Consider the following 21,680-nt stretch of genomic DNA (forward strand, 5'->3'; position numbering starts at 1 on the left):
CAGATCCATGGAATGGGGAGGGGCACGGGGGCTGGTTTCCGATGTCCTCAGCATCCCGCCGCGTGTCCATCTGATGCTAAATAGGATGAAAAGTCAGAGAAGAACTGAGGATGGAACAAAGGCAGCAACAAGAATTGTGAGAAGGACTGCTTTCCTTCTTGTATTTTGAGCTTGCTTCCTTGGGACCTAGAGAACCTTATCTTGGGGCCGTGAGAGATGAGAGGCCTTTGGGACAGGAGCTGGGAAGCAGTTGGGGTGGCGAGGAGTTTCATTCCCAGGCAGTCTGATTCAGTCAGATGCCCCAGGCCAGGGACTCAGTGTCCCCATCCACAGACGGTGGTGGCTGGAGCGGCCCGTTTGCAGAAAGACTGACCAAGAACTCAAGGCATTTGGCTACTTTGGTCCTTGTTTCTGTAAAACATGAAGGAATCTCTGTAATCTGAAGTGCATTTGTCATCTAATTTTCCTCCTAATGACATTGTAAAACATGTCTTCCTATCTGCCTTCCTTCTAAGGTCTGTTTAGACAAGTCACGCCTCTGACTGCATGGGCTAGGAAAGGAGCATTTCATAGATCCTTTGTAAGAGTCAGATTTGCACATGTGTCAGTATATTAGTGGTGCAGTGGCTAGGGAGAAAATTAACCAAACTTGGCTCTGATTTCTTACTCTTGAAGTATAATTCTTATTTTGTTGTTTTGATTCTCTTTCATTTTTCTATTTTTAAAGATAAGTCTCCCCCACCCCTCAAATAACCACCCATCTATTCTAAGAGCTAGAGACTGAGTGTTCTCAAACCAGCCATGAGTCAGTGACAACCTTTTACTCTTATAAATAGAAACATAAACTCTGTTCCTGCATGCACTTCATAGGCTGTCTCTCTAGCACTTTCCTCCACAGCCAAGGAGTGTGCTTCTGAGTCAGCAGTCAGCTGCTGTGGGATGGAACTCGCAGGCCATTGCTGGTGGCAGAGATCGCACTGACGTGCGGAGAGCGGACCCCACCTCTTCCTCGTCTCTCCTCAGGCTCCTCACTTCCCTCGTCCCTTCCTTCCACACCTTGACTTTTCAGTCCTCAGGATTTCTGGCACCTTCTGGCCAGGTTTCCTGGTGTGTAGCCTCCTGCGCTTATGACTGTTGATTTTCCCTGGCTAGTGGGACGTACAGCACATGGGCATGGTCCAGGAGAGGCCCGGAGGAGCACGACCTGGGTTTGACGTTCAGGAATGAAAGCATGAGGGCGATGGCGGGAGTGGTCCTTCTGCCGTCTGCTCAGCTGCTCTTAGCGTGAACCCAGTGCCGGGTAGTTCCCAGGCTGCACGAGGCTGTCCCGCCAGCAGAGCTGCAGAACAGACACTGGAGTGTCTTCTGCTACGGCCACTTGGCTCACAGAGGGGGAAAGCTGAGGCAGCCCGAGGGAATTGGTCTTGTGTAGTCTTACCTCGGGTGCCTGTCACATTGTTCCAGGAACCAGCTTCCCTCTACTTATCTGTTGTCATTAGTGACCTGCAGGTGGAACTCTCTTACACTGGGCACTTACTCCCTGTCTGCCTCTTGCAAGCAGGCTCTCTGCAGCTGTCCGGGAGTGGCTGGAACCTGTTCATCTGAAAGTGTTTTGCATCAGCAGAAGGATTGGGGGCCAGTTATTAATGAAGGTGTTCATCTGTGGTGAGGTTTGATTTGAGCAAGTGCTCAGCTCTTTGGAAGTAAATGTTTGTTTCAAACAGGGTGGGCTACAGCCAACCAAGGGGGTGTTAGCCCACACATCAGAATTCTTCTTTGAAAATAAATGCCGAGACTCTTTTAGGGTGGGGTGAGACAGGGGAAAGGCCTTTAGAAATGCATGTCGCAGGATCTTGAGCGTGTCGGTGTCAGCTAGAACACGGTGGTACCTCGGGCTCCAGATCCTGGTAGGGCGTGGAAGGTGGCTGCTGCTGTTCAGGAACAAAGAAAAATCATTTTCTTTCTTGACGAGAGGCAGAGAGATCAGAGCCGGTGTGTTCAAAGCTTTCTAAACACTGTGACTCTGGTGGGGTTCGAGAGAGCTGTGCACACACATGGGGCACGCACGGGCAGGAGCGCTGGCTGCACGAGCAAAGCAAATAAAGCTGCAGAGGCCCCGACGGGCAACACCCGGGAAACAACACCTTGTTTCTAGTCGTGGGTTATTACCCTTTCTTCTGCTTCTGGATGAGCATGTCTGGTTTTCTCTGCCACTTAAAAGCCGTCTTTTGACTACCTGCAGTTTCTAAGATGAGCATTGACTTGTAAGAAGAAGAATGGGCTCTTTTCAGAAACTTTAAAATATTTCTCTTGCTGCTTAGCACGACCTAGAATAAACTTTTATTTAGGCGAAACTGCAGGTTAGTTCCATTTCTTGTTGGACTCTTGGCCACGTGGCTATTGGGACAAGCTGTTGTTTAGCAGTGTGCATAGGAGGGGTTGTTGAGTTAGTGATGTATTTGAGATGAGAAGCCAAGTCAGTGTGTTTCAGGTAAAGAATTACCATCCTTCACCTCGGCCTCCGCAGAACAAGTGCTGTGTCTGTTGACACAGAAAACACAAGAGGAAAGTGGCAGTTCCTCTTATTTAGGTATTGCCTTCTCTCAGGAAACCACCCACACCTCCAGTTGGTTCGATTCAACCTTATAATACACGGTGAAGTGTGGAAAGAAGCAGAATCTTATTCCTGCTTCCCAAGGGGGCTTCTCCCGCCTGCAAGAGCTTCAGGACGGGACGTGGGGCTCTTCCAGGCCTGGGGAGGCAAGCAGAGGGTCTCACAGCACATAGTTTGGTGGCTCCCTTTGCCCTGGGCTGGTTCAGTAAATAGCGGGTCACTCCTCACTTCCACCCCTCCTCCCCCCAACACAGTGGGTCAGCAGCTCCCTTCCTCCATCCCCTGCCATCTCCACGAGCAGGTCCTCTTTAAAGCAGAGCTCGGGCTCAGCCCTGTTTGTCACCCGGCGGGAAGTCGTCTGGAGCCCTGGGCCTGAGTCCTGTGGCTGGGAGGGTTTTCCCACGCTGAACTCGGGGCATCCACTCTCACCTCACGCAAGGGAGAACTGAGGCCGAGTGGGGCAGCCCGGGCCCGGCGCGTGTGGACCCAGGGCCGAGGTGCTGCTCGTCTTGTTGCCCTGCCCTGCTTCTCTGCTCGCCCTGTTCCAGCCTCTGGCCCTTTGCCTCCCGCCCCCAGCAGCAGTTCTCCGCAGTGATGACAAGTAAGTGTGGTACAGACCCAAGGCAGGGAGTGGGTGAAGGAGTGCTTGCGGGGCCCCTCCCTTCTTGAAGCTTCTCCCAGCAAACGTAGGCTGGTAGGTGCTGGAGGTTTTTGATAAGTGGGAGGTATAGACGGCATCATTACTGCTGTCAGGTTTCTTTGTGGGCAAAATGGAATGGCTGTAAAATCCTACCTGCCATGTGCCGTCCGCATGGCAGGACTTCGGTCCCTAAACGCCAACCTTGGCTCTGCTCTCAGACCTCTCCGCTGTGCCTCAGAAGCTCTTCAGAGCACGCTCGTCCTTGGCTGCCAGCTCCTCCCTCGCTGAGTCCAGATCTCCCCCGGAGCCCAGGGCTCCCCCGTGTGATCTGACCAGGCTTCACAGGTCAGCTACCACCTGTGTGCTGTGCCCCCGAGCCGACTCAGCCGACTCAGCCGACTGCCTAGTGAGCCCCTCCACTAAGGCAGCTCAGCTGTAACAGGGAACCTGCCACAGATGAGGGCTTCTGTTTGTAATCCCTCGGCCTGGGCTCACCACTCACTCCACGGGAAACATCCCTGACCCTTTCATCTGTAAGAGTCCCTTGCAAGCCTTCCAGTTTACTTCCTTTTCCACGTCCTGTGCTTCCTCCCTGCCTGGCTGACACTAATTTATCCTGAAACCCTCAGATGTCATCCCTCAGAGGCTCATCCTGGATGAGGATCCCTCCCCCATGACGTAGGCGCTCTTCCCCTGCGTTCCCACATCCCTTGAGCCTCTCTCTCTCTGACATTTAGTAGGGCACATCTAAGCTTCTGTTCACCCACTAAACTGTAAGATCCTTGAAAGCAACCGCAGTCTTCCTCATTTCTCTGCCCGCGGTGTCTCAGACGGCGCCTGGAGTCTAGAGGACGGGCAGCTTACCACGCTTGTGTAACGAGTGCCTGCAACACTTAGGCAGTGCACTCTGAAAAGCTATGTCTCCTAGAAAACGTTTCTAGATGCAGCTTTGGATTTGCTAACCGTTCCTCTTTCTTTCTTTATTAGATTAACGTGACGGCGTCAGGTGGATCGACAGCCCCCCCACCGCCCCATTTGTCAGGGGCTTGAGAGTGGGGCGACATGGAGGAGCGTAAGAACGAGGCGACGAATCGGGCTCACATCCTCTTTGACCGGTTCGTGCAGGCCACCACTTGCAAGGGGACACTCAAGGCCTTCCAAGAGCTCTGCGACCACCTGGAACTGAAGCCTAAGGACCACCGCTCCTTTTACCACAAGCTCAAGTCCAAGCTCAACTACTGGAGAGCCAAGGCCCTCTGGGCAAAGCTGGACAAGCGGGGCAGCCACAAAGACTACAAGAAGGGAAAGGCGTGCACTAACACTAAGGTAGGGGCGGCCGCCCAGGCCCTGGGCACTGACCCAGGGACTCAGCTGGAGAAGGAGAGAGCATTGGGTGGAGGTAGCCTGGTGAGGCCACAGCCTAGGGAGGCCGTCAAGCTCACACTGCGGCAGAACTCTGTGGATCCGCTACCTGTGTTCGTTCATTCGACTGTTCTGTGTGCCCCATTTTTATCTCGTGGATTCACATAGGAACATTCGGGGTTTCAGCTACTGAGAACAACCCTGCAGTCAAACACCACAGGAGTTGTTTGATTTTGCTGAGGCTCTAGTTGGATCTCAGACTGTTAGGAGGATGCAGGCCTCTGAGCAAAGAGGTAGCCAGGCCCTGTCAGTGTCCTGTCTGACCGTGGCAGCCTGGCGCTTGGCAAAGTCATTGTTCCAGACTCAGCCTCTGGTAAGGTGTAGAGTATTTGCCAACTTGGGGATTTTTTTCCCACAGGCTTCAGACCTCCTTTCATCCATTTTCCAGAGGTCTATCTTGATAAGCAAGGGCTTTGTAAACCAAAGTATTTCTTTTGCTTTCTTCACAATCTAGAGAAATAGAGTTTCCATGAAACGGGTAGGCCTGGGCAAAGACCCGAGATGCCAAGTCACCTGTGCAGGGGGAGGCGTGGGGAGAGGAGAAAGGTAATACATTCCTGCTCTCCTCCTTAGTAAGAGCACTTTCTGTGAGAAGTTCGGAAAAGCTAGCAGGGAAATGAAGTTGCAGATGACTTTGTGACTGTTGTTACTGTCCTTTCAAGAGCCTTAACTTGCCCTGTGTTGGTTTGCATTTGGGTAGATATTCATCCACAAAATGCAAGTAATTCAAGTGCACTCTAGAGTTTTATATATATACATACATATATATATATATATATACACATACACACACATATACGTATATATATATATATATATATATATATATATATAAATTTATTTATTTATTTTTGGCTGCATTGGAGGGGCTTCCCTGGTGGTACAGGGGTTAAGAATCTGCCTGCCAGTGCAAGGGACATGGGTTTGAGCACTGGTCCGGGAAGATCCTACATGCCGGGGAGCAACTAATCCTGTGCGCCACAACTACTGAGCCTGCGTTCTAGAGCCTGCGAGCCACAACTACTGAAGCCCACGCACCTAGAGCCCATGCTCCGCAACAAGAGAAGCCACCGCAATGAGAAGCCCGCGCACCACAACGAAGAGTAGCCCCCACTCGCTGCAACTAGAGAAAGCCCGTGCACAGCAACGAAGACCCAACACAGCCAAAATTAAAAATATAAATAAATAAATAAATAAATTCATATGGAAAAAGAAAACAGAATAAAAGGAATTGGAAGCCAGAAACAGTGCATGTCTTTCTTCTGAACGTGCATGCCAACTAGTTAAGATAAGTGTGTGGTCTCACCTGAGTAGTTCTCTAGAATATGGATCTTCAAGATCATTTCCCTGGATTTTCAGTCTAAAGTTGGTGGTTTTAGAACTCTTTTCTGCACATAAAACTTTGGCTCTTGAAAATTACCACCTTGGAGTCTCTCAAGTGGTAGGTCCATTCCAGGACCCTAAGATTGCTTGGCTTTGTATTTAATGATCTGTGCCTCTGTGGACAGAGATCTGCTTGACTTAGAAACCTTCGAGAAGGTTTTTTCCTGTTGTTGAGAGATGAGATGTGATCTTCATATTGTGTGTTGATGTGAGGACCCAGATAAATGTGATCTGCAGGTGCCACGTCTGAGTTTCTGTCCAGCACTTACAGTTAAGTCTCCTCCATCCAGAGCGCCCACAGCTTTTCTCTGAAGCCATTGCAGGCACTCCGCTCTGACCCGGATGGGTTTGAAGGTTTCTTGGTCATGGGGAGAGTAGCCCTACTGGGGGGCTTTAGGGAATGGTGGTTATGCGCTCAAGAGGTGCTGCCTTCGCCCTGAAAGCAGCTGTGTTTTTCAGTGTCTCATCATTGGAGCTGGCCCCTGCGGTCTCCGCACAGCCATCGATTTATCCTTATTGGGAGCTAAGGTGGTCGTGATTGAGAAACGAGATGCCTTCTCCCGCAACAATGTCTTGCATCTCTGGCCATTCACCATACACGACCTGCGAGGCCTGGGTGCCAAGAAGTTCTACGGCAAGTTCTGTGCTGGAGCCATCGACCACATCAGTAAGTAAAATCAGTTCTTCTGTAGGATCCCACGCCTACCCTCTACTCATTTTTCAGGAGAAAGAGTCAGGCAGATTACCAGAGGAATTTGTACTCAGAAGCCCAGTGTGTCCTGACATCCTTAGTATCTATTGTGTAGAAAACACACTCAGCTTGGAGTCAAAATACCTGCCCTCCAGTGGTTCTGTAACCTGAGATTCTTAACTACCAGGGTGTCTCCTATGAAATGAGTTTAGCTTAAGGAATTCTAACATCTTGAGCGCTTACTGAGCACCGGCAGTGGGTGGGATAGGATTGGGGCCAGGCTAGGAAACAGACTGCCAGTTTGGGCTTTGACCCTCTGGTGGCTCTTAGTCCGATGGGAGAAGCACGAGGTATGCAGCTTGCTGTGATGTGCTAGGTGGGTACTCTCCTAATGTGAGAACAAAGACTCTGGGGATGGTCCTGGGGAGCCACAGTGATGAAGGAAGCAGACTCCTAGGCTGGCTGTGAGTGGCAAGTAGATAGTGGGATCCCTTTGGCCGAGTGATTCTCGTGAGGTCTGCAGCGTGGAGGGCTCCTGCTCTCCTCCTGTCCCCTCCAAGCTCAGCCTGGGCCTGTGCTCGAGGCAGTAGAAGTTAATGCAGACGGTGCTTTTGTTTTCATGCCGCTCTGAAAAGCGGTTCAGAACAGACTGTTGTCTACATTATGAAGTTGAAGTCTTGTCTGTTGATCATCATTAATGATTGCAGGACAGCCTTATCAAGGAACTGTTGTTCTGAGCTCCTCAGATGTGTTCTGTAAACATTCAGCTACTCAACCCTTTGCTCTTTGAAGCAGTTGTGCCAGTTTATCAGACACTGGCCAGCAGATGCCACATTCCACCGGCAGCAGAAGCACTCTGTGCATCTGTCGGGCTGCAGTGGGTAACAGCCATCTGCAGGAATGAGATGTGCACTAGCAGGGGATTTAACAAGTCTTTGGGAGTGTGACGTGGAACGGTGCAAAGTGGGGGAGATAGCCGAGACGGCTGCGTGGAGGACTAGCACGTATTCCTAGCTCATTGGTCACAGCCTGTAGGCAGTCGGTGTTAACAGTAGACCGAGGTCAGTATATCAGCGGACTTGTCTGCCTTGTGTGTGGCAGAATTTGTCTTGGAGCTGAGAGGGTCCCACATCAGGGCCCAGACTTTCTCTCAGTGTACCTGGGGCCATCCGTGTCTGACACCTGGGAACTATTCATTGGACACTGAACAAATAAATAAGTCTCACTATGATAATGAGCAAGATTTTCAATTATTTTGAGCCTTAGTTTCTGCAGCCGTAGACCAGTGGTGGGAGGGGGAATGGTAAGAGACTAAGGTTGGTTTGAGGGATCCCCTCTCAGCATGTAAGAGTGTGTGAAGATCAGTGAGGGAACAGGCTGAGAGAGAGATGCCGTGGGCAATTCAGGAAGTGAGGCAGCCCTTTGTATCCAATTGGAAGCACCCCTGGGGGTGCCTGTCTTCTGCCTCCTGTGGTGAGTCCTGTCAGGATCGTACGTGCTGCTCGGTCACTGTGGCTCTGTGTCAGGGAGGATGGAAGGGAGAGTCTCCTTCTGTCTCAGAGCTTTTGAGAGGTAGGCTTGTGTGTCTCTCTAGAACACCTCTTGCACTGAATTGTATTTGCCCTTGAGAAAGAAAAGAAGACGCTATGGAGCATGGCTCAGAAGAGCCGCCTGCTGTAGGTGGCTTTGAGCATCTGGATAAACTCTGCATTGGTGGACGAGGGGACCGGAGCAGTGATGCTGACTTGTCCTCTCTACCCGGTGGGCCCTCACTCCTGTAATCTTCCTGTTCACCCAGGTATCCGTCAGCTTCAACTAATACTTTTGAAAGTAGCATTGATCCTAGGCATTGAAATCCATGTCAATGTGGAATTCCAAGGACTTGTGGAGCCTCCTGAGGACCAAGAAAATGAACGTGAGTGAACAAATGAAGGAGGGATAAAAGGGCCTTGAAGAGGTGAGGAAAGATGAGATCCAGGGAGAAGAGAGGAATCTGAGGGTTGTTTTCAGAGCTAGTTAAAGGGGTGTCTCCATTTGCACAGCCTGTGTCTTTGGAGGAACTTTTGACTTATGAGGAGGCCTCTGACATAGTATTAGACATTACAAGGGCTTGGATTTGTTATAGGAAGTCGTGTGGTGGGGACGTTCCTTTGTGACCCTTCCTCGAGGCTTCTTTCTCTCTTTGGTTTGTACCCCATGCTTTTATGCCTGGTGTGTTTTTGGCGTGGTGTTTTGTGCAGTCTGCACACCTGGGTGCCTAGAGATGTCTTAGATATATGAATGGGTCTGGGTGATAACCTTCATTTTGACTTCCGTCCGCAGGGATAGGTTGGCGGGCCCTGGTGCACCCCAAAACCCATCCTGTATCAGAATATGAGTTTGAAGTGATCATTGGAGGGGATGGCCGCAGGAACACCTTGGAAGGTACGGGTAGTGCTCCTGTCTCCTTCACCTGCTTCATGTGGAGGAACCCTGCCAAGAGCTTGTGTCTTCAGAGGCCCCGCTCCTGAGAATCCTCACACGTGCGCTGCCTAGGCTGGGTGAACGGCAGGCCCCACCTTCGCCCCGCCAGCTGGTACTGGGCCACTTCTCCAGGGCACAGGGAGACAAGCCACCCGTGAGCAGGGAACATTGCAGGATTAAACCTAAGTTATTAAAGCAGACGGCGTCCCTTTTTATGAAATGGAACCCCTTGTACTGAGTACTGTTCTGGTCCGTCAGATTTCCAGCGGTGTGTTAGTTGTGGGTGACTGACGTCTTTCCTGGATTGTTACAGTCTTTGGGAGGTAAACACCTTATTTCCAGATAGAGGAGAGCTGCCCTAAAACCGTCCCGTTGATTCCCATCCCCATATTCCCTCATGTCTTCCTCAGCGCCCCGCCTGTGTGACGTGATCTTCCTTCTTTAGCCAGCTTTTGCCACCTCTGAAAATTTCTTTCCTTCCAGGATTTCGTCGGAAAGAATTTCGTGGCAAACTGGCCATTGCCATTACAGCAAATTTTATTAACCGAAATACAACCGCAGAAGCCAAAGTGGAAGAGATCAGTGGTGTGGCTTTTATATTCAACCAAAAATTTTTCCAGGAACTGAGGGAAGCCACAGGTTGGTGTCAATGCCTCCACAGCAAAAAGGATAGAAATTTAAATACCGCTTGTGATCTTTCTCTTGGAGGGTTTGGTCGGGGGGGGGGTCATCAGTGAAACTGCTGTGTTGTTTGCCCCTCTGCTCCTTCTTCACTCCCGTGCTTCATTCTGAGCGTTATGCTTTCTGTGTCTCTGTCTCCTACTCGGGTGTCCTTTGTCCTCATTGCAGGGATGGGCTGCTCCTCCAGCCCTTCCCCCTGCCTGCCTCTGCATGGTGGTGCCTGACACCTTCGGCTGTTGGAGGGGAGCTCTGGTTTGTTGAGAACCTGACGCTAGGTGTTGAGTGTGTCTTCTTTTTCCTGAGTTTGTTTGGCTTTGAAGTAAACCACGTGCTAGATAGAAATGAGGTTGTTGTATGATAGCTTGTGAATAGATGGATTCACTTAGACATTTTGCTGTAATAAAAATGTGTGGCAAATTCCACTTACCTATTTTCTGGAAGAACATGGTTTCTTCCCACTGCATCTGTTTTTCACGTTAATCGAATTAAAGAGCCAGTAGTGCACTCTGTACTTCCAGGCATCCAGTTGTCTGTCCTGCCCGTGAGAGTCCAGGAGATTCCCCCGTTGCCTTGACGAGCATCAAAGAGGTTTAACCTGAGAACTGACTCAAACCCTCTTACTAGAGGTTAACCTCTCCTTTCTTCCCATCCTTGTGTTTCTGCTTCTGATTGATTGCTGTTGCCAGGATAACAGGGTGTCAGGTGAATGCAGAGCAGTGTGAGGATAACCAGAGCTCCCCCCCTTTTCATGAACAAATGTGCAGGAGGTGAGGATCAGGCTCAGGTGCCTTTTTCATTTTCTCGTTCCCTGTCTGGAGTTCCACAACCCTGGCCTCTGTGGGCCAGGAGAGTCTCTCTGGCTGCCTAACCCACCTTCATCTCAGCAGACCCTTATGTGCATGTTGTTCTCTGTTGCAGGGATCGATTTGGAGAACATCGTCTACTACAAAGATGACACACACTATTTTGTTATGACAGCCAAAAAGCAGAGTTTACTGGACAAAGGGGTGATACTGCACGTGAGTCGCGGATTTCTTTTAAACCGCTTTTTATGTTGTACTGGGTCATGTGATTACCAAGAGAAAGAATTTTATTGTCTGATGAGTTTTTTCCTGCAAGGGGATGAAAATGAGTGCCTCACTCATCTCCTGGGACCATGTACTTTGTACTCCTCTGATGTTTTTTAGTTTAACTTAAAAAAAATCTTTTATTATGGAAAATTTCAAGCACGAGCAAAAGTGGAGAGACTTGTGTAATGAACCCCGATGTGCCTGTTATCCAGCATTAGCAGTTGTCAGCACGTGGCCAGCACTGTCCCAGGAGTACCCCAGCCCACTCCCCACTCCCACTTTGGGCTGTGCAAAGCAAATCTCAGATAGCATTTCATGCATAGATATTCATTTTAATTTCAGGTGATTCTGTTTGTGGTTATGATGAGTTCCATATATGACCGATTATTGGTTGGTTAGTAGGTCATCTTTTGGGAGGGGGTTATAGAGGGAAGGGAGTTAGACCAAGAAGCAAAAACTGGTGTTTATGGGAGCCTGAGAACGGTTCTGGCTTTACTGCAGGTATGGTTACAGTGCCTGGATCAGGCTATATTTGGACCTCTTTATGGCCTGACAATGAGGGCTCTTGTTCACCCAGAGCCAGGGCCAGCTAAGCCTTTTTTCCAGATGACTAATTGTATGAGATTCCCTGGGATGATGACAGAATGTGGACGCAGAGAACCACAGGTGGATGGCTCCTTAAGGAGAGTTTCTTAAGTCTTAACTTGGTCTTGTTGGTCTGGATTTGAGAATTAACTGTCCCTGTGTGATGAGTGGAGAGAAGAGGCACCAGATGCGGTGATTCAGGCCTGTGCAGTTCCCAGCGCAGACTGGCGGCTGAATTTCAGGATGTCCTTTGTCTTTGCAGGGTGATGATGAGTCGGGTGACTGCAGTCTGAGTTATGGTGCTGCCTTGTCTGCAGGCGGTGCTGGGGAACTGGGAGCTGGGAGCTCGTGGACCTCGTGTCTGTGTCTCAGCCCCGTGGCCCCTTATGCGTGTGAGGAGAACAGGACAGAGCAGTGGGCACAGCCCATTCTGACAAAAGCGTGAGCAAGATATATTTAGTTGGATGCTCTATCAGTAAGAAATAGCCGGTGAACCCATTGGTATGCCTTGGGACCAAGCTAAGACTTAGAGCCCATGGTGGCCACTTACTAAGTGTTGAACAAACAGTTTCCGGGACCAACCTGAGTATTTGTGTTCGGCTCTTACATCTTGTAGTGCCAGCGGAAAGTACCATCAGGGGCACTTGGAAAGCTTAGGTCCCACTTGAGAAGAAAGACTTGGCTCAGTGTGCCAGAGCCTCCAAAACAGAAAGGGAGTTTCTCGATCCCTTCTGTGGAAAGCCCTTTTCCCTCATCATTGTTTTTCTTTGCTGGTGGATTACTATGGGGACTTTCAGAATCTTGTGTATTGTTTTGAAGACTTCTGTTGCACTTTTCAGTGTATTTCTTCCCGGCCCCCAGGACTCCTCTATTGCCCCCACCTCCTCATCCCTCTGGCACTGAAGCTTTCAGGTTCTTCCTTTGGGTTCGATGAGCTATGCAAGGTTGAGTGTCCCGTGTAGGTCCAGCTGCTGCCCAGAAGACGGTGATTGCTGATAGCAGCCTGAACTATGAATGCTTTTCAGTTTACAGAGCGTCATCACATTGAATCATTGTATTTGGTATTCAAAGCAACTCCGTGAGGTGGAGTGGACTAGACTGAAGAAGCAGTGACTTGTTCCAAGTAAATGGAAAAGCGGGTGCTCTGTTTCTAGGCGGCAAAACCTGTGTTCCTTTAGAAACAGCCTCCCCCCTTTCCTTTTAAATTTGCATAGAAGACTGCTTTGGGAACAGGGAGGGGAAGGCTGCGGAACTAGGTTCCGTCTGGCACGCGCAGCATGGCTGTGGCCGGCGGGCTCTGGCGCCCCTGCCTGGGCGTTTCCATCGAGCCTCTTCTCCCTCTGGAGATAGGACTACGCCGACACAGAGCTCCTGCTGTCCCGGGAGAATGTGGACCAGGAGGCCCTGCTGAGCTATGCCCGGGAGGCGGCCGACTTCTCCACCCAGCAGCAGCTGCCCTCCCTGGACTTCGCCATCAACCACTACGGGCAGCCCGACGTGGCCATGTTCGACTTCACGTGCATGTACGCCTCCGAGAACGCGGCCCTGGTGCGGGAGCACGGTGGCCACCAGCTGCTGGTGGCCCTGGTGGGGGACAGCCTTCTGGAGGTGAGTGCTGAGCAGCGGGAGGTGGCAGTTCGGGTTGGAGGCCTGGCGAGGGGGCATCGCACTGAGGGGCAGCTCTGGGGTCCCAGCTGGGGAGCGAGTGTCTGCACTGCCATGCGGTCTAGTGTACAGGGGAGGGCCCCAGGCCACGGGGAGCCCAGGCTTGCCACTGTGGGTGGCAGTTCCAAAGGCTTTGTGACTTGCCCGTCTGCAGGTTGTGAAGTAGGGAAGGGAAGGGCAGGGTACAGCTGCTCTTCAACAGCAAACTCTTTCTCTCCTCCTTAGTTTAGTTTCCCTCTTTTAAAAGGTAATTCAGGTTAATTCTTTGTTTTCTGTTTCTGTAGCCTTTTTGGCCAATGGGAACAGGAATAGCCCGGGGCTTTCTAGCTGCTATGGACTCGGCCTGGATGGTGCGCAGTTGGTCTCTGGGAAGGAGCCCCTTGGAAGTCCTGGCAGAGAGGTAACCGGAGGGGCGTTCTTTCGCGGTGACACAGGAGGGTCAGTGGTTTGCTCCTCAGGCAGAGTTCAGGTTTCTCTTTCCTTCTTCATTAATGATGTTTTTATATTTAGGAGAGGGAAAGCAAGATAGGTATTCATAAAATCATAGAAACCTAGGGCTTCCCTGGTGGCGCAGTGGTTGAGAGTCCGCCTGCCGGTGCAGGGGACACGGGTTCGTGCCGTAGCCGTGGAGCGGCTAGGCCCATGAGCCATGGCCGCTGAGCCTGCGCGTCCAGAGCCTGTGCTCCACAACAGTGAGAGGCCCGTGTACCATACACACACACACAAAAATCATAGAAACCTAAAAATTATCTAATCTAAGTGATGTTCTCTTATCCCTTTCAAATCAAATTTGTTACTTATGAATGGTATCTGAATCTTTGTGTAACATTGAAGGATGCTCTCTGATTCCTTTGTGACAGCTACATGAACAAATATTCGATTGGCCAAAAGGTTCATTCGTTTTTTTCCCTAAGATGGCTCTAGTAGCACTTAGTTGTCTTTAACTTCTTTCGAAACAATTTTGTTAGATTGTATGTGACAGCTGTCATATCAGCCTGCATTTAAAAAAAGACTTATTGGGACTTCCCTGGTGGCACAGTGGTTAAGAATCCGCCTGCCAATGCATGGGTTCTAGCCCTGGTCCAGGAAGATCCCAAACGCCACAGAGCAGCTAAGCCCGTGTGCCACAACTACTGAGCCTGCGCTCTAGAGCCCTCGAGCCACAACTACTGAGCCCGCGTGCCACAACCACTAAAGCCTGTGCGCCTAGAGTCCGTGCTCCATAACAAGAGAAGCCACCACAATGAGAAGCCCAGGCACTGCAACAGAGAGTAGCCCCCGCTCACCAGAACTAGAGAAAGCCTGCGCGCAGTAACGAAGACCCAGTGCAGCCAAAAATAAATAAAATTAAAAAAAAAAAAAAAGACATCAAAATTGGTGAATTTTTGTGTAGCCATTTTAATATTGAAGATGGAAGAAAAAAAGTAACATTTTCAGCATATTATGCTTTATCATTTCTAGAAAGGTAAAAACACACAACTGAAGCACAAAAAAAGATTTGTGCAGTGTCTGGAGAAGGTGCTGTGACTGACTGAACATGTCAAAGGTGGTGTGCAAAGTTTTGTGCTGGAGATTTCTCGCTGGACGATGCTCCACGATTGGGTAGACCAGTTGAAGTTGATAGTGATCAAATCGAGACATTAATTGAGAACAATCAATGTTACACCACGCGGGAGATAGCCGACATACTCAAAATATCCAAATCAAGGGCTGAACATCATTCGCTCCAGCTTGGTTATGTTAATCGTTTTGATGTTTGGGTTCCACATAAGTTAAGCGAAAAAAACCTTCTTGACCATATTTCCGCATGTGTTTCTCTACTTAAACGTAGCAAAAAATTCTGTTTTTAAAACAAATTGTGACAGGCGATGAGAAGTGGTTACTGTCCAATAATGTGGAACGGAAGAGGTCGTGGGGCAAGCGAAAAGAACCACCACCAACCACACCAAAGGGGGGTGCTCATCCAAAGAAGGTGATGTTGTGTATATGGTGGGATTGGAAGGGAGTCCTCTACCATGAGCTCCTTCTGGAAAACGAAACGATTAATTCCAACAAGCACTGCTCCCAATTAGACCAACTGAAAGTGGCACTTGACGAAAAGCGTCTGGAATTAGTCAACAGAAAACGCATAATCTTCCATCAGGATAACGCAAGACCACGTGTTTCCTTGATGACCAGGCAAAAACTGTTACAGCTTAGCTGGGAAGTTCTGATTCATCTGCTGTATTCACTAGACATTGCACCTTTGGATTTTCCATTTATTTCGGTCTTTACAAAATTCTCTTAATGGAAAAAATTTCAGTTCCCTGAAAGACTGTAAAAGGCACCTGGAACAGTTGTTTGCTCAAAAAGATAAAAAGTTTTGGGAAGATGGAATTATGAAGTTGTCTGAAAAACGGCAGAAGGTAGTGGAACAAAAGGGTAAATACATTGTTCAATAAATTTCTTGGTGAAAATGAAAAATGTGTCTTTAGTTTTTACTTAAAAACCGAAGGCACTTTTTGGCCAACCCAGTACATGAAAATAGTGCATTTAATCTTCCTGTCCTTAAATTAGAGAGACTTGTACTAATGAAATCAGTGTGGTAGCAGGGGATGTACTAACATAGGAGAAGAAATTAAAAGTGACTTCGAATCCAAAGGAAAACAACAAAGTGCTTGTGAACATTGACTCTCAACTGTCAGACATTGTGAAGCAGATAATTGCAGATGAGGTAAGGTCTCGGATTCGCTTGCTAATAAAGAACAAGTGCCTTGACCAGAGCTAGAGAAAGAGGATTTGCTGGATGAAATTAGTGGTCGATACCATTTTTAAGTCTGTTACCTAAGGTACTCTGGGTAAATTTGGTGGCAAGTTTTGTTCATCAGTGATTTTCTTAAAAATTAAACATTGGCCTACTTGCTAAAACAGCACAGCAGGGGCTTCCCTGGTGGCACAGTGGTTGAGAATCTGCCTGCCAATGCAGGGGACACAGGTTCGAGCCCTGGTCTGGGAAGATCCCACATGCTGCAGAGCAACTAGGCCCGTGAGCCACAACTACTGAGCCTGCGCGTCTCGAGCTTGTGCTCTGCAACAAGAGAGGCTGCGACAGTGAGAGACCCGCGCACTGCGATGAAGAGTGGCCCCCGCTCACCGCAACTAGAGGAAGCCCTTGCACAGAAACGAAGACCCAACACAGCCATAAATAAATAAATAAATAAATAAAATAAAAATTAAAAAAAAAAAAAAACAGCGCAGCAGTAAAGTAGAGTGAGACTTGGCTCCCTGCCCACAGCAGTGGACTTGCCCTTCTCCTTGGCCCCTAACAGTCTGGTGCCTGTGGGATCATTGAGATGGTGGGGATGGGAAGCCAGGGCTGATGTGGGGTTGGAGGCAACCCGACAAGGAGGAGGATTTGTCCCACCCTGGACTGTCAGAAAATAGAAATATTATCAAAGGAGAGGGAGGAGCTTCTGGTGCTGTCACTGCTCTGAGCGCACTGTTGTTCATTGTTGCAGGGAAAGCATTTATAGGTTGCTGCCTCAGACCACCCCCGAGAATGTGAGCAAGAACTTCAGCCAGTACAGCATAGACCCCGTCACCAGATACCCCAACATGAACGTCAACTTCCTCCGGCCAAGCCAGGTAAGCGCCCCTGGCCCGTCATCCGTGTCCCAGCCACGGTCAGGACCAGTCAGACTCTGTGAATACAGGCGCACACAGCATTCCTTCCCAATCCAAGCACACGTCTTCCTGAGTTGGCTGAGGGAGGCATCTGCCATCAGCAGACTGACCAGCTAGGGCAGCGGGTTGTCTGGTGACCGGAGGGCTGTGTCCCATCTCCTGGTTCCCATGGACAGTGCAGGAGCTCAGCCCTCGTTCTCTAGTCAGGACGTGCAGCAGGCGCCTGCGTCACTGCCACCAATCACCGTGACCCGGGGGCTGCCGCTCACCTTCCCTGAACTTGTTTCCCCATCTGTACCATGGAGGTCACCATCCCTGCTGCTCCCAGGATCGTTGTGCAGGCAGACAGCACTGGTCACTTGAGAAAACGTGGAAAGATAAGACCCTCTGCAAGTAAAAGACACTGCCGGCCAACTCAGAACGTCTAAAGCCTTGTTACTGCACTGAGAGTGGCATTTTACAAAGCATAATAATCCCCGGGAGCCCAACAATGCTGAGAAAGCAGCCCATTCAACGTATTCGCCTGTGTTCTAGAGTAATTTCTTATTCACTTTACATCTAGGCCTCTGTGTTTGTGGGGGAAACCCGCTGGCACTGGGCAGCAGTAATGGCCCAGCAGAGACTGTGCGAGGGCCCTCTGTGGCTGTCTCTGAGCACAGGTTCTTACAGGTCACACGCATTTGTGTGTACGTGACCCACCGTATCCCAGAAAGGATTAAGGTTGGCGTTATACCTTCTGACTACACTTTCCCCAGCCTTCCACTTCAGTCAGTGTGCTCTCAGTCGGCAATTTATTACTTGGTATGTGATTTTCCTTCTTTACAACTTGTAAACTTCCTGCCAGGTGCGCCATCTGTATGATACTGGAGAAACAAAAGATATTCACCTGGAGATGGAGAACCTCGTGAATTCCCGAACTACCCCAAAATTGGCCCGCAATGGTGAGTCCTGGTAATGGCCTTTCTGCCGTCGAGAGCGTCTGTGTAATTGGCTGAGCTGTTGGTGCGCACAGTACTGGCTCTCATGTACATGGTTCTCACCGGAGGTGGTTTGCCCCCAGGGGACGTTTGGTCGTGTCTGGAGACATTTTTGGGTGTCAGGACTTGGGGGATTAGGTTACTACTGCTCTGCCCCCTGTGGTACACAAGTCAGCCCCACAGCGAAGGATCAACTGCCTAAAGCAGCAGTGCTGTCGAGGCTGGGAAACCTGGTCTAAGGTGTCGCGAGGGTATAACGAGAAATCAGATACGGTGCTGTTGCGAGGACAGGGGTGCGGACTTGGGAGCACACACGCCAACCAAGGTTTTCAGGGAAGGCTTTACAGAAGAAGCAGTGGCTTCTTAGCTGAGGACCACGATGGCTGCAGGACACAGTGATGGAGGCGGAGCTCATGCGGTGCAGGCCCCTGAAGAGTTCTTTAAAAGGAGAGTGACTGGCCAGATGCAGGTGAGCTGGGACAGAGAAGGGCACTGGGGCAGAGCAGGTAGTTTAGAAGTGCGCCAATGGTCAGGCTGGCCGGTCCGGTGTTGATGCCGCGGATGAGAAGGGAGACGGCGTCCAGTCCAGCTATGCCCGTCCGTGAAGCGTGTGGCTTGACAGCATACATGGTGTCTCTGAATTTGGGTTTCCGTGTGTGCAAAGTGGGGGTAACCATGCCCACCTCACATTGGCTGCGAGGACTCAGGGGCATGTCGGGGTGTTCGCTGCAGCACCTGGAGTGCAGCGGGGCGTCAGAAGTGGCTGCCGAGAAGCACTGGCAGAGTCTGAACAAGGACTCAAGGCTGAGAAGAACTGAGCTCTGTCATGGGCATTTTGAATTTGACATGCTGTTGGGATATCAAGGCAGATGTGACCACCAACAGGCAGCTGGAAACATTTTCATCTTCCTCCACTGGGGTGTCATCTCCTTGAAAGCAGAGAGTGTGTCTTTTATTTATTTTTGGCCGCACCGCACGGTTCACGGGATCTTAGTTCCCCGACCAGGGATTGAACCTGGGCTCTAGGCAGTGAGAGCATGGAGTCCTAACCACTGGACCGCCAGGGAAGTGCCCAGAGAGTGTGTCTTTGTTCACTGTTATTCTAGAACCTGGAATATTGAAGTCGTCCAGTACATATTGGATCAGTGGATACACAGACTTGGGAGACATCTGAATGAAGTGAATTTCTGAAGCCAGGAGACTTATGATGGTGACACCAGCAGGAGTTCTCTGTGTCATTTCAGGATACATTTTCCCTGAAAGACTGAAGTGAAACGGGATTTTTAGATATGCAGTTTTTATTTTGTTATGTTCACAAATTTGTCATGTACAAATGGCTTAGTATAAGGTTAAGTGTTTTCAGCTGCGTAAGGTAAGGAACAGACTTTCTTGGACACAAATAGGAGTTCACAGATTCTTCTAAATGATCTAATCTGATCTAAATGTTCCATATCAGAGCTCTTCAGATGTGATCATGAAAAACGGTTTTTTATAAAGGCTCTTCGTGGTTTAGAAGACACATCAGTGACTGGAAGACGTCCCAGTATGTGTGTCTATGCGTTGAGTTTTTCAAGATGTGACCACTTGTCATACTGAGTGCCAAGCCTGGCCTGGTCTGGCGTCCTTGGCCCTGCCTGTGTGGTCCTGCAAAGTTTCTTCACTTGGCAGATTGCTTGGTACCTTGGAAAGTGTGAGAGCAAGTGTGTAACGTGCTGCTAGGTGGAATGGAACGTTTCTTCTCGGGTGCCCCCAATGTTACCTTGAAGGGAAGGCATTTCCTCCGCCACCTGCCAGACAACTCTCCAGGGAAATCTTAGAGCCATCACGTGTGAGGGTGACAGCTCAGCAGGTGGCACCCTTCCCGTACGTCCCTGTCCTGGAGAGTGGCCGGGACCCTGGGCTTCAGCGTGAGAGGATCCACAGCGTCCACTTGTGATCTGTCATGGACGGGGCAGGGACGTTGACCTCAGAGTCTGGATAAATTGGTAGTTTCTTGTCTACCATAAATTCCATGGGAATTCCCTGGCAGTCCAGTGGTTAGGACTCTGCAGTTTCATTGCTGTGGGCCCGGGTTTGATCCCTGGTTGGGGAACTAAGATCCCACAAGCCGCGCCGCACAGCCAAAAGAAAAAAAAATTAAATTAAATTCCACTCTTATGATACCAGTTAAGTAACTTCTTACTTTTGAAAACCAGTGACGACTATTTTGTCCTTGCCTTCAGTATTTTTTCAACCTGGTTATGTGGATTCCCTATCAAAGCTACCAGGTGACCGCACTTCCAATAATAACATTGTTGTTGTTTTAGAGTCTGTGGCTCGTTCCAGCAAACTGCTGGGTTGGTGCCAGCGGCAGACAGATGGCTACGCTGGGGTGAACGTGACGGACCTCACCATGTCGTGGAAGAGCGGCCTGGCCCTGTGTGCCGTCATCCACAGATACCGCCCTGATCTGATGTGAGAACAGGCTCTGCTTCATCTGTATTCCCACAGGACTTGCGAGTGCCCTGCTTCCAAGTGGCCAAACTCTGTACCTTTTCCTAGAACGAGATATATATAAGATACTTCTTCTGGAAGTCAGTCACTAATTTTAATTTATAGTTATATTTAAAGCTGTGTCTGTTGGGCATTATGTAGCTCAACCCAGGAATTATTAGCTGTTTGTAAAGTCTCAGCACTCAAAACGTGGAAAACTGGTTATAACACCCCCGGGCCTCTTAACATCACAGGAAGGAAAACTCTGTTTCTTGGCCCCAGGCTGAGCTCTGCGTTCAGCCAGCTCTCTCTCCAGTGCTGCTGGTCACGAGGAAAGCCTGGCCGGAGTGTGGGCTGAAGGCACGCGTGTCACTACCAGCAAAGCACTTCCTCCGTTCGCCGGGGCTTGTCGGCATTGTCTCTTGTCTCTTGCACTTTTTGCAAGCGTGCTCTGTTACACCCCTAACACTCAGGTGGCCTTACGCACCTGTGCGGTGACATTTCCTCTTTTGGTCATTCTCTACTCACCTAAATGCAGACTAGTATGACAGGATGACCCAGGTCAGCTGTGGTGACCGGTGCACCCAGATTTCCCCGTAGGCATTCGTTACCATGGAAGCCAAACAAGAAGATTCGGAAACGAGCAGAGCATGTGGCATTATTTTGGCTGTATGTCCTTTCATCATTAGGTCCACTTACGGGCCCATTTTTGTGTATTTGTTTTGTTCTAATGATTACTTAAGGAATCCTGAAAGATCTGGCTCTCTTTTATGTTAATAAAAGAAAGGGGCTTCACCTAGTGCTTAGGAGTGGGGGTGCTGACGTGCTTGATAAGCGGAAGTGGCCTCTGTGCCCCTGTCCCTTAGCTCACGCCGAGACTGGTGAAAACTGAGTTGGAGTAGGGCTTATTGACCCCTCTGGGGGGCAGGGGGCAGCCTGAGAACGACTGCGGTGGATGACACAGAAGTGCTCAGGAGAAGGGCCAGGCAAGTCAGTCCTAGTCCAGAGGGAGGGCAGGACAGAAGGGGGAGGGCAGGAGTCCCTGAAGGGAGCCTGGTGCCGAGGGGACACACTCCTGTGGGAATGGACCGAAGGCTGCCAGGGGCCCGGGCATTTCCTCCTGACGGTGCACAGAGCCGTGAGTAGCTAATTTGGCACCGTTTAAGCTGCCGTGACGTCACTCAGGATGAGGCCCACCCCGCCCCCCGCCACAGTTTAGTAGGCTTAACATACAGAGTAAAGGAGTTTAAAAAACGAAAAACGGTTGCGGAGTCAGCAGGTTAACACAAAATAAGGCCTGCCCAGTTAATCTGAAATCAGCTAAAGAAGGATGCTGTCAGTCTCTACTTGATTG

General features: G+C 49.9%; 1 protein-coding gene across 15 annotated transcripts in view; it reads left to right on the plus strand.

The window, feature by feature from the left end:
• Window positions 1–21,680, plus strand: part of MICAL3 (microtubule associated monooxygenase, calponin and LIM domain containing 3) — a 147,978-nt gene that overhangs the window by 41,891 nt on the left and 84,407 nt on the right. For 14 of the 15 annotated variants that reach the window (XR_007470271.1, XR_007470272.1, XM_049694790.1 and 11 more), the window contains exons 3-13: window positions 4,242–4,580; window positions 6,519–6,726; window positions 8,549–8,665; window positions 9,073–9,174; window positions 9,697–9,852; window positions 10,813–10,913; window positions 12,900–13,157; window positions 13,499–13,614; window positions 16,712–16,838; window positions 17,722–17,818; window positions 20,161–20,308. Coding sequence is in view for 13 of the 15 variants with exons in the window: in XM_049694790.1 (XP_049550747.1) it covers window positions 4,317–4,580; window positions 6,519–6,726; window positions 8,549–8,665; window positions 9,073–9,174; window positions 9,697–9,852; window positions 10,813–10,913; window positions 12,900–13,157; window positions 13,499–13,614; window positions 16,712–16,838; window positions 17,722–17,818; window positions 20,161–20,308 (1,694 nt within the window). In the remaining 2 variants the exon portion in view is untranslated. The other variant, XM_033417394.2, reaches the window with a different exon arrangement.

This window comes from Orcinus orca, chromosome 11 (assembly GCF_937001465.1).
Source record: "Orcinus orca chromosome 11, mOrcOrc1.1, whole genome shotgun sequence".
Taxonomy (NCBI): Eukaryota; Metazoa; Chordata; class Mammalia; order Artiodactyla; family Delphinidae; genus Orcinus; species Orcinus orca.